The sequence below is a fragment of the Trichosurus vulpecula genome, chromosome 2 (genome assembly GCF_011100635.1).
Source record: "Trichosurus vulpecula isolate mTriVul1 chromosome 2, mTriVul1.pri, whole genome shotgun sequence".
NCBI lineage: Eukaryota > Metazoa > Chordata > Mammalia > Diprotodontia > Phalangeridae > Trichosurus > Trichosurus vulpecula.
The window spans coordinates 329,591,577-329,603,498 of NC_050574.1; the positions used below are offsets into that span (position 1 = coordinate 329,591,577).

The 11,922-nt window shown below is 39.6% G+C and overlaps 1 protein-coding gene across 1 annotated transcript in view; it reads right to left on the bottom strand.

The window, feature by feature from the left end:
- LOC118837111 (glycerol-3-phosphate dehydrogenase [NAD(+)], cytoplasmic-like) overlaps nt 1-10,846 on the bottom strand; it is a 35,051-nt gene extending 24,205 nt beyond the window's left edge. Inside the window, exons 1-3 of the mRNA XM_036744093.1 lie at nt 10,740-10,846; nt 7,632-7,809; nt 2,639-2,779 (exon numbers count right to left, since the gene is read on the bottom strand). Coding sequence (XP_036599988.1) covers nt 2,639-2,779; nt 7,632-7,809; nt 10,740-10,846 — 426 coding nt within the window. The remainder of the gene's footprint in view (nt 1-2,638; nt 2,780-7,631; nt 7,810-10,739) is intronic.
- Nucleotides 10,847-11,922: the final 1,076 nt, after the last annotated feature.

Genomic DNA, 11,922 nt, shown 5'->3' on the forward strand with positions numbered 1-11,922 from the left:
GCAGAGCTGGTGCATCCTCCCCCAAATGTGGAACATAGAACTCTTTAGTCTACAAGCAGTCATACCCCGCTGAAAAACTCAAGGGTCAAGTTAGTTGGTTGGGAATATGGCCAGGCAGCGAAAATGCACCCAGATTCAGTCTCAGACTTTGGATTCTTTCTTTGGTGACAAAGAAGACCAAAACATACAGCCTAAAGAAATCAACAAAGTGCAAGAGCCTACACCAAAAGCCTCCAAGAAAAACATGAACTGGTCTCAGGCCATGGAAGAGCTCAAAAAGGATTTGGAAAAGCAAGTTAGAGAAGTAGAGGAAAAATTGGGAAGAGAAATGAGAAGGATGCGAGAAAACCATGAAAAACGAGTCAATGACTTGCTAAAGGAGACCCAAAAAAAATACTGAAAAATACACTGAAGAAAACAACACCTTAAAAAATAGACTAACTCAAATGGCAAAAGAGCTCCAAAAAGCCAATGAGGAGAAGAATGCCTTGAAAGGCAGAATTAGCCAAATGGAAAAGGAGGTCCAATGGACCACTGAAGAAAATACTACCTTAAAAATTAGATTGGAGCAAGTGGAAGCTAGTGACTTGATGAGAAATCAAGATATTATAAAACAGAACCAAAGGAATGAAAAAATGGAAGACAATGTGAAATATCTCCTTGGAAAAACCACTGACCTGGAAAATAGATCCAGGAGAGAGAATTTAAAAGTTATTGGACTACCTGAAAGCCATGATCAAAAAAAAGAGCCTAGATATCATCTTTCAAGAAATTATCAAGGAGAACTGCCCTGATATTCTAGAGCCACAGGGCAAAATAGAAATTGAAAGAATCCATCAATCACCTCCTCAAATAGATCCCAAAAAGAAATCTCCTAGGAATATTGTTGCCAAATTCCAGAGCTCCCAGATCAAGGAGAAAATACTGCAAGCAGCCAAAAAGAAACAATTTGAGTATTGTGGAAACCCAATCAGAATAACCCAAGATCTGGCAGCCTCTACATTAAGAGATCGAAGGGCTTGGAATAAGATATTCCAGAGGTCAATGGAGCTAGGATTAAAACCAAGAATCACCTACCCAGCAAAACTGAGTATCATGCTTCAAGGCAAAATATGGATTTTCAATAAAATAGAGGACTTTCAAGCTTTCTCAGTGAAAAGACCAGAGCTGAATAGAAAATTTGATTTTCAAACACAAGAATCAAGAGAAGCATGAAAAGGTAATCAAGAAAAAGAACAAGAAGAAGAAATTGCAAGGGACTTCCTAAAGTTGAACTGTTTTGTTTACATTCCTACATGGAAAGATGATGTGTATGATTCATGAGACCTCAGTATTAGGGTAGCTGAAGGGAATATGCATATATATATATATGTTTATGTATATATATATATATATATAAGTGAATGTGTATGTATGTATATATGTATGTGTATATATATATATATATATATATATATATATAGAGAGAGAGAGAGAGAGAGAGAGAGAGAGAGAGAGAGAGAGAGACAAGTGGACACAGGGTGAGTTGAAGATGAGGGGAATATATAAAAAAGAAATAAAATGAAATTAAGGGATGACAGAGGAATATATTGACAGAGGGAGATAGGGAGAGATAGAATGTGGTGGATTATCTCGCATAAAGGTGGCAAGAGGAAGCAGTTCTATGGGAGGAGGGGAGAGGGCAGGTGAGGGGGGAATGAGTGAATTTTGCTCTCATCAGATTTGGCCTGAGGAGGGAATACCATACACACTCAATTGGGTATCTTACCCCACAGGAAAGAAGAGGGAAGAAGATAAAAAAAAATGGGGAGGATGATGGAGGGGAGTGCAGATGGGGGTGTAGGTAATCAAAAACAAACACTTTGGAAAGGGGACAGAGTCAAGGGAGAAAATTCAATAAAGGGGGATGGGTTGGGAAAGAGCAAAATATAGTTAGTCTTACACAACATGAGTATTGTGGAAGGGTTATACATAATGAAACACATGTGGCCTATGTTGAATTGCTTGACTTCTTAGGGAGGGTGGGTGGGAAGGGAAGAGGGGAGAGAATTTGGAACTCAAAGTTTTAAAAACAGATGTTCAAAAACAAAAAAAAAAGTTTTTGCATGCAACTAGAAAATAAGATACACAGACAATGGGGTGTAGAAATTTATCTTGCCCTACAAGAAAGTAAGGGAAAAGGGGATGGGGGGAGTGGGGTGACAGAAGGGAGGGCTGACTGGGGAACAGGGCAACCAGAATATACACCATCTTGGAGTGGGGGGGGAGGGTCGAAATGGGGAGAAAATGTGTAATTCAAACTCTTGTGAAAATCAATGCTGAAAACTAAATATGTTAAATAAATAAATATAAAATAAAAATATTACACATCATAATGCTACTTCAGCTGGTCTCTAGCATCATCTTTTCATAGAGAAAACAATCATCTTCATTTCTCTTTGGACTCCCAATCCCACAGAAAAGTTTAAGAGTTTGTCAACACAAAGCCTGTGGATTAGAGATTTGATTGAAGATAGCTAGTCTGGAGGCTGGAGCTCAAAGAGAAGCGCATTGGATTTTGAAGGGCTGATGTTTGTTACCACCCCCCACCAAATGTAGACCTTATTGAACTAGGTTAGGACGATGACTTAGACTGTACCTTGGAGAGGGAGATTCCAAATGCTTCAGGTTTCAGATGACCCGCTATCTCAGAGCAGGTTTTTGAAATGAATTCATGGGGTGTGATGAACACGAGGATGTCAGCATTGCTTACCGCTTTCACCAAATCTGGAACAGCCACCTAGAACCAGAAGGCGCCATTTATTCCACCTGATAACATATCACTATGAATTGAGCTGGCATATAGTAGGCCCTTAATAAATTTTTATTGATTATTGGCAACCTCTTCCTATAAAGTATGAATGTAGGCCAAGAAGCAGGTGACCCACATTCTTATTTTGACTCTGACCTATGGGGAAGCATCTCCATTGTTGCTGTTGCTGTTCAGTTATGTCTCATTTGGGGGTTTTCTTGGCAAAGACACTGAAGAGGTTTGCCATTTCCTTCTCCAGCTCATTTTACAGATGAGGAAACTGAGGCAAACAGGCTTAAGTGACTTGCCCAGGGTCACATAGCTAGGAAGTATCTGAGGCCAGATTTGAACTCAGGAAGAGGAGGCTTCCTGACTCCAGGCTTGGCCTTCTATCCACTGAGCCACCTAGCTGCCCATTAAAGTATCTCCATTAAGGCTTCTTTTTATTTTAGGAAACAATAAGAAATAATATTTTAACTGAGTTTTAGTCTGAAGTCCTTGGTCTCGCTTGAATCAAGGACCCCATGAATTTTCAGTAATTCAGTAAAACTATTTAAGAAAGGAATTCAAATTCCAGGAAACTCTGATTAGATAGAAGGAAGGTCCCTTGGTTAAAGCAATGGAGCATCTCTTAGTTTATAGTTAACCAGAACAAGAGAAGTGATGCTTTTGCTTACCTTTAAAGAGTATTAGGGTTGTGTGCTTGTTTAATTCAGCTAAGGGAACTATCTCTTTGTTAACCAGTTGTTAAAGATTGGCTACCTTTTCAAAGAGGGTTTTAGTCTTTTCTCAAACTGAGAAGCAGTTAAACTATTGTGTGGTTTGGACCCAGAAGGGTCATGCCAACCCAGAAATTTTCGAACTAGCATGTGAGGAATGATAGGAGAGAGAATGACTGGAGAAACACTGAGCAGGGAAAAGCAGTGGAAGATGCTTTTCAGGGGAAATACCTCAAGACTGGGCAGCTAGGCGGCACAGTGGATAGACTCATCTTCCTGAGTTTAAATCTGGCCTCAGAGACTTACTACCTACATGACCCTGAGCAAGTCACTTAACCCTGTTTGCCTGAGTTTCCTCATCTGTAAAATGAGCTGGAGAAGGAAATGGCCAAACCACTCCAGTATCTTTGCCAAGAAAAGACCAGATGGGGTGATGAGGAGTCAGACATGGCTGAAAAACAACCGAACAACAACTCCAAGACTGCATTGGTTGGAGTCTTGTTTTGATTCACTGCAAGCACTGAAATTCTTGGAGAAGCCAATGGAAGGGCGATGATTCTACTCTCTTCCTGTTTCTCCCCTTTGTGTTTTATTGCTACATACAACAAGATGGCACTGTTTCACTAAGTTTAAAGGCTCCTTTTAAAAATTTAGTTATGAGTTGTTTATATTTTAACAGTGATTTTCTAGATGAAGAAAAAATAATTTTTATCGTATCCTGAATACTATAGTGTCTTTGCTATAGAGTGTAGATAAGGGGGAAAGCCAGTGGATAATGGGCTACACCAAATTTAACCTTCTAGGAAACTTCATTTATTTCCTTCCTTCCTTCCTTTCTTCCTTCCTTCCATTCTTTTTTTTTCTGAGGAGGGGAACCTCATTTCTTTCTTTTTGGGGGGGCAGAATTTGACAAACCTCATTTCCAGTCTGTGATCAAAAGACTGCTTTGGAGCTCAGAGCTTTTATTATTTGTATTAATAGTTTGTATTTTGATACTCAATTTGAAAAGAAGCCACAAAGAGTCCAACCTACAGTCAGAAAGACCTGAGTTCAAATCCAGACCTCAGATATTTACTAGCTGTGTGACCCTCGGCAAGTCAATTAACTTCTGGCCCTCTCAGTTTCCTCAACTTATAAAATCAAAATAATAACACCGCCTATCTTCCAGGGTTATGGAGAGGTTTAGATGTGATCATGCATGTAAAGGGTCTCTCCCCTCCATTTCCCTAGGCTTAAAAACCTCTAGAGCTAAACTCTATCTCCTATAAAAGAGCTTGTTTTGCAGAAGTGGAACTCTGGGGCTTTCTCCACCCCACTTGGAAGAGAGGAGAAGAAAGACAGAGACTCCAAGAGAAGGCCTTGCTCTGAGTTAGGCCCAGTGATTTCAGATAGGCACGGTCACAGAGAAAAGTTTCCACCTACTCCCACGAAGGGAGAGATGGAAATGTATTCTCCCAGCCACCCTCCAGGATGACCTTTTGTTGGCCACACCCAGAACTGAACAGAACTGAAGAGTGTGACCAGGACAGAGCACGGCAGAGTTATCTCCTCCTTTGTTCCGTGAAGCCAAGCCTTTCTGAATTTAGCCTTAGATGCCGTTAGTTTTTTAGGCTGCCTTTATTTCATTCACGCTGTTGACCTGCGTTGACTTTGTAGCCTACCAAAAACCCCCCATTTTTTTTACTCAGATAGCTGGGCAATTGTTGTTGTTAGGTTATTTCAGTTGAGTCCTACTCTTCATGACCCCGTTTGGGGTTTTCTTGGTAAAGATACTCCAGTGATTGGCCATTTTCTTCTCCAGCTCATTTTACAGATGAGGAAATTGAGGCAAACAGGGTAAAGTGACTTGCCCAGGGTCACACAGCTAGTGTCTAAGGCTGGATTTGAATTCACAGAGATGAATCTTCTTGACTCCAGGCCCAGCACTCCATCCACTGTGCCACCTAGTATAATACACTTTATATTTCACCCTATTAAATTCCATCTTATTTGATTCCCTCTAGTGTCCAGGGCCTCATGATCTTTGGGTATCCTTGCTATTATCCAGTGTCTTAGCTCTTTCGGCTGTATCATTTATAAATTCCATAAGTCTGCCATATAAGCTTTTACCCAAGTTACTGAGAAAAATAAATATTAAATAGCCAAGACCCAAGTACAGATCCCTGGAATCTCCTTCCAAATTGTCACTGAACATTTGATGATTGCTCTTTGCGTCCAGCAATTCAGTCTATTTTAAATCCAGTCTAAATAGACTATCCTCTAGCCCACCCCCTCTCCATCTTTTCTAGTTAATAAACATTTATTAAATGCTTACTATGTGCCGGGCAGTGTGCTAAGCCTCATAAGATAACAAGAAACACTTCATAAAATACTTTGCTAAAATCTAGGTAAACTATATGTATAGTTTTCCCCTGACATTCTAGTTTAGCCAAAAAAAAAAAAAAAGGAAATTAAAGTCAATTTGACCTAACTTGTTTTATAATTTTTAAAAAAATGTAGGCTTTGATACATAGGCAAATAGCTCAGTGAAACAAATACCCAGATTAGCCAAGTAAGAAATGTTATGTTTCCTGCTTCTTAATTTCCTCACCTCTCTTGTCAAGAGGTAAGTGGCATGTTTCATCATCATTCTTCAGAACTTGTGTTTTCTCATAGTATTGTTCAGAGTTCTAAAGTCTTTCAAAATTGTTTTTCTTTATAAATTGTTCTCCTGGTTCTGCTTCCTTCACTTTGCAACTGCTCATAGTGGTCTTTTCACAGTTTCCTTTAAAATTGTCAATTCCATATTTGTAGTGATTCTTATCATAATAGCCCAAAATTAGAAACCCTAAGGCAATGTCCTGACTCTTCATGACCTCATTTGGGGTTTTCTTTGCAAAGATACTGGAGTGGTTTGCCATTTCCTTCTCCAGCTCATTTTACAGATGAGGAAACTAGGGCAAACAGGGTAAAGTGACTTGCCCAAAGTCACACAGCTACTGAGTATCTGAGGCCAGATTTGAACACAGCTTCCTGACTCCAGACCCAGCATTCTATCCATTGCAACACCTAGCTGAATGGCTAAATTTTGTACATACAGATCCTTTTCCTCTTTCTTTGAGTTCTTTGGGGTGCAAGCCTAGTAGTGGTATAGCTAAGTCAAAGGATTATGTACAATTCTGTAACTTTCTGGGCTTAGTTCCAAGTTGCTTCCACTAAAATCTTTTTCTCCCTTTTCCTCAGGCCTAACCCCTTTACCTTGCTTTTAGGAAAAAGGCAAGAATGGAAGCTAAGGCTCAGAAAAAGGGATTAAGGGTGGTACCCAGATTTAGAAAGAGAAATACCTCTATGCTTGTTACTAGAAAGATTAAGTGACTATTACCCTATTTAATCAGGTAAAATGTTAACTGTGAACTGTATAATTATTTCTTTTATCGTTGTAAAATTTGCCTACATTCAAGAATCTTATAATTGAGGCAAAAGATGGCCCAGTTTGTCCACTTGAAAGAATCAATCTGGGATAGCCATTGAAGAACCATTTTGAAAGAAAGTAGATGCCAATTAACTAAGGATTGGCTAAATAAATTGCAGTCCATGAATATGATATTCCATGAATAATATATATATAAAATGGATATAGAGAAGCATGGAAAGAGACTTTTTTTTAAGTTCAGAGACCTCAAGATTAAAAACCTGCTCTAAATGAAAAACAGGGTCTACACATGTACTGGGACCTATGGTTATGGCGGTCCAGCGGCTCAGTAAAGATGACCTGAGCTCAAATCCAGCCTGAGACATTTACTAGTTGGGTGACCCTAGGCAAGTCACTTAGTATCTCTTTGCCTCAGTTTCCTCAACTATAAAATGAGAATAATAATAGTTCCTACCTTTCAGAGTTGTTGTAGAGATTAAATATTTTTAAGATGCTTAGCACAGTGCCTAATAAATAGTAGATGCCTAATAAACACTTATTTCCTTCCTTCCTTTCCAATGGGAACTCAATCAATGGGACGGCTGAACCTGCGACAAATACCCAAGACCCCTAAATGAGGTTTCAGGCCGGCTCTGCTCGAATTGGAGCAGAACAGACTGAGTTCTAGTTTCTCTCGGGGCCTGAGGGGATGTGGGCTCATCTTGCTCACCACGTTAGGAGTTAACTTGTACCCCGGCAGGTACTTCGTATTCTCGTGTTCCTCATTGATGATATCTGACAGATTCCTTCCATCGACCGTCTCTTCAAATACCCAGAGCTTCACTTCTTCGTCAAATGTTCTCGAATTCATGACGTTGCTGCCGATGATTTTTGCGATGGCGGATCCCCTTCGAAAGGAGAGAGGAAAAGGAAGGGAAGGGAGTGAGTTTCACAGAAGTAACGGCTTTCCTAGAGGTGACAGAGTGAGCTCAATCAATGGCTAACTTATTGTGGCTTAGTGGTCCAGTTAAGAATATAAGAAATCACCAAAGTCCCACCCCCAGAAGTACCTACTGCACACCAAGAAGAAGGATACGTATTTCTTAGGAAAGTCTTCCATCAGAATCAAAAAGCATTTATTAAATAAAGGATGTTTTCACACAGCCACTACTTTAGTTCAGGCCCTCGTCATCTCTTACCTAGACTAGTGAAACAGTCTAATAATTGATCTCCTTGCTTCGAGTCTCTCCTAACTCCCATCCTGGGGGCAGTTAGGTGGTACGGATGGATAGAGTTGGGCCTGGAATCGGGAAGTCCTGAGCTCAAATGTGGCCTCAGACGCTTCACTTGGTTGTGTGACCTTGGGCACATCCCTTAATCTCAGTTTCCTCATCTGTAAAGTGGGGATGAGAGCACCAAGTGCTGTTATAAAGTTCAAATGAGATCCTAATTGTAAAGCACTTAGAGTAGTGTTTGGCAGACAGTAAACACTGTATGTTGTTTAGTTGTTTTGGTCGTGTCCGACTCTCTGTGATCCCATCTAGGGTTTTCTCGGCAGACGTTGGGGCAGCTTGTCATCTCCTTCTCCAAAATACTATGTAAATGTTAGCTATTATCATCATTTTCTATTATCTGTCTTCTATACTGCTGGCCGGATGATTTTCCTTAAGCGTAGGTCTGACCGTATCACTTCCCTATTCAGTCTGCTGTCTCCCTATTGCCTCTAGGATCAAACAGGATTCCCCTGCCCAGCTACACATTTATGTCAAAATGGCCTCTTTCTATTCCCCACACATGGCATTCCATCCACCTACTCAATGCCTTTGCAGGGCCATTCCCCATTCCAGGAATGCTGTCTCTCTCTCCTCATCTCTGTTTCAGAGAATCCCTCTCTTCTTTCAAGAGATAGTAGCTTAAATACCACCTTCTACACAAAGCTATTCAGGATATCCCCATCCCACTTGCTAGTGTCCTCCTCCCTCCCTATCTTGTATTCAGCTACCTTGTGTTTATTTCTTTACTTATTCTTCTGCATTTATATATATATATATATATATATAACATATATGCATATGTGTACCTACATGTGTGTAATGGACGCATGTACATATATACACATAAATAGATACGTCTGTGTATATACATATAGGACAGTTACATGGCTGTGTGGATAGAAAGCCAGGCCTGGAGTGAGGAAGATCTTCCTGAGTTCAAATCTGGCCTCAGACACTTACTGTGTGACCCTGGGCAAGTCACTTCACCTTCTTTACCTCATCTGTAAACTGAGCTGGAAAGGAAATGGGAAACCACTCCAGTATCTCTCCAAGAAACCCCAAATGGGATCAAGAAGAGTTAGACATGACTGAAAATGACTAAACCACAACAATATATACATATGTGTGTGTGAATCTACACATGTATACCGCACATTGTTTCTCTTATTAGAGTGTTAGCTCCCTGGGAATAGGAATTATTTCATTCTTTGTATTTGTAACCCTAGAATTTACTATAATGCCTGGAACATAACCGACACTCAATAATGTATATTTTAGTTCAGGAAAGGACCTTAGAAGTCATCCTCAAGTTCAATTCTCTTTAATATCAGGTAGGATGGCATGGGGTGGGGTAGAGAGGAAGACTCTGTGTCAGGTGGTAACCTCTCTGAGGATCTTTGGATTTGATGCTATATAGAGTTAGAATGAACCTCAAAGAAAGGTTGTTGAGTTGATAGAGGCAGTCTAGAATGAAGAAGGAAGAGGGACTGGAGTATGTCTTCTCTTCCTCTGAGCTTCGTGGAGTCAATTTTCCTGAAGAATTTTAGGCTACAGGATCTTCCTCTTGCTTTATATGAATTCTGAAGTCTACTCTCCCAAAATCTATAGGGTATACGAGACTCCTGATATTATTTCCCTTTTCGATCCAAGATCTTATTTTTCATTTCTTTTCCAATTTTGTTATTTATTTATTTTAGCATTTTTTTTGTTTTGAGTTCCAAATTTTGCCCCCCCCCAGTCCCTCCTCACCCATGTGGAAGGCAAGCAATATGATATCAGTGATATATGTGAAATCATGAAAAGCACATTTCCATATTAGCCATTTCACACAAAAAACAAGAAAAATAAAGAAAATGAAAGTCTGCACTCGAGTTCATCAGTTCTCTCTTTCGAGGAGGATAGCATTTTTCATTATGGTTCCTTCAGAATTTACTTGGATCAGAGATCAAAGATTTTAGGAGAGAGTGATCACTTTTCTCAAGGTTGCCATTATTAGGCAGAATTAGGTGAAGAAAGGTAGTGGTCTGTCTCCCAGCTGGCATTCTATCTCCAGTATCCATGCCTTTGCCCTGGCAGTCTCCTCATGGACAGAATACGTCCCATCCTCACTCATTGGGCTGAAGTGACTTACCCAAGGCCACAAAAATATTAAACTATGTAGCAGAGCCAGGACTAGGTCTATTTAATCCTAGACCAAAGCTTCTGGATTCCCCCTTGCTGATCTGTCTGTCAGAAATAAGCCCTATCCTCTCATCTAGAACATGGATTCTTATTCCTTTTTGTATCACAAACTACTTTAACAGCCTGGTGCAGTCTATAGACCCTTTTTCTCAGAATTAAGTTTTTAAATACACAAAATAAAATACTTGGGACTACAAAGGAAAGCAATTATATTGAAATACAATGATCACAATATTTTTTTAGAAAAAGTCCCCAGACCGTGGATTAAGAACTCCTACTCTGGAAGCTTAAATACCACAGGAAAAACTGGACATACAGAATATAGTGACTTCCACGGCCAGATGGGAGACAGGGCAATTCCTTTAGGGCATCAGACTTCTTACCTTCCACATTCACAGTGGGGAAACAGAAGTGTGACGGGCTCTTCTTTTCTGGGGAGACCTTCCTGTCCTTGGTATGTCTCTCTCTGCTCCAGTTTTTCCAATAACATGGTTGTTGAGATGGGAGGTGGGAAGTGGGATTGGAAAAAGAGGGAGGAACCCTCAACCCCGAAGAGTGATTCTCTCTCATGGGCCTGGCTAGAGCTCTTCTACTGAAAGGTATGGGCCATATATGACTGGCCCACTGCTGAACTGACCAGCTCTTTTTATACTAGCTCAAGAGGTATGATCTGATTCTTTCAATTAATCATCAGTTGTATCCTGGTCATCTACATTTCATTCAATGGCCCAAAGTCCCAGGCTCCTTTCAAATTGATTAAGTATTTGTTCACACATCGTGATGAGGTTATAGGGAAATTCCTTAAGACATAGGTTAAGGCTATGCCAATATAATAAAAATGACAATATTAGCAAAGTTAATTTACAGTTTGAATGCTATATCAATCAAACTATAAAAGGGATACTTCACAGAACTTGATTCAATAATCAAAAATTCATTTGGAAAAACAAAAGATCTAGAATAAAAAGGGAAAGGTGACAAAAGATGGAAATAGTAAATATTGAAAGGTTTATGAGAAAATAGGCACACTGGTGCTTTATTGGTCAAGCTACACAACTATTTTGGAAAGCAATTTGAAATTATGCAAATAAAGTAATGACAATATCCATATTCATTGACTCTGAAATTGTACTATAGGCATATAACCCAAGGAGGCTACTGATAAAAAAGAAAATCCCCATATGCACCACAATATTTATAGCAGTGTTTTTCTAGAAGCAAAGAAATGGAAACAAATTAGATGCCCTTGGATCAGGGAATGGATAAACAGATAGTGGTACATGAATATAATGGGATATTACTGTGCTATGACAAATGAGGAATATAAAGAATATGGAGAAGCATGGAAAAACTTACAAGAACTGACAAAGAATGAAATAAATGAAACCAAGAAAACAATACACACAATGACTACAACAATGTAAATGGAAAGTTGGCAACTGCAAAACAATAAAAAACAAATGCTTCGAAATTTCCAAGAAGAAGCATGGCCCTAAAATGAGACCTGAGAAGGCTTCCTGAACTCCTTTGAAGAGGTAGGAGCTCCATAAATATGGAACATTTCAT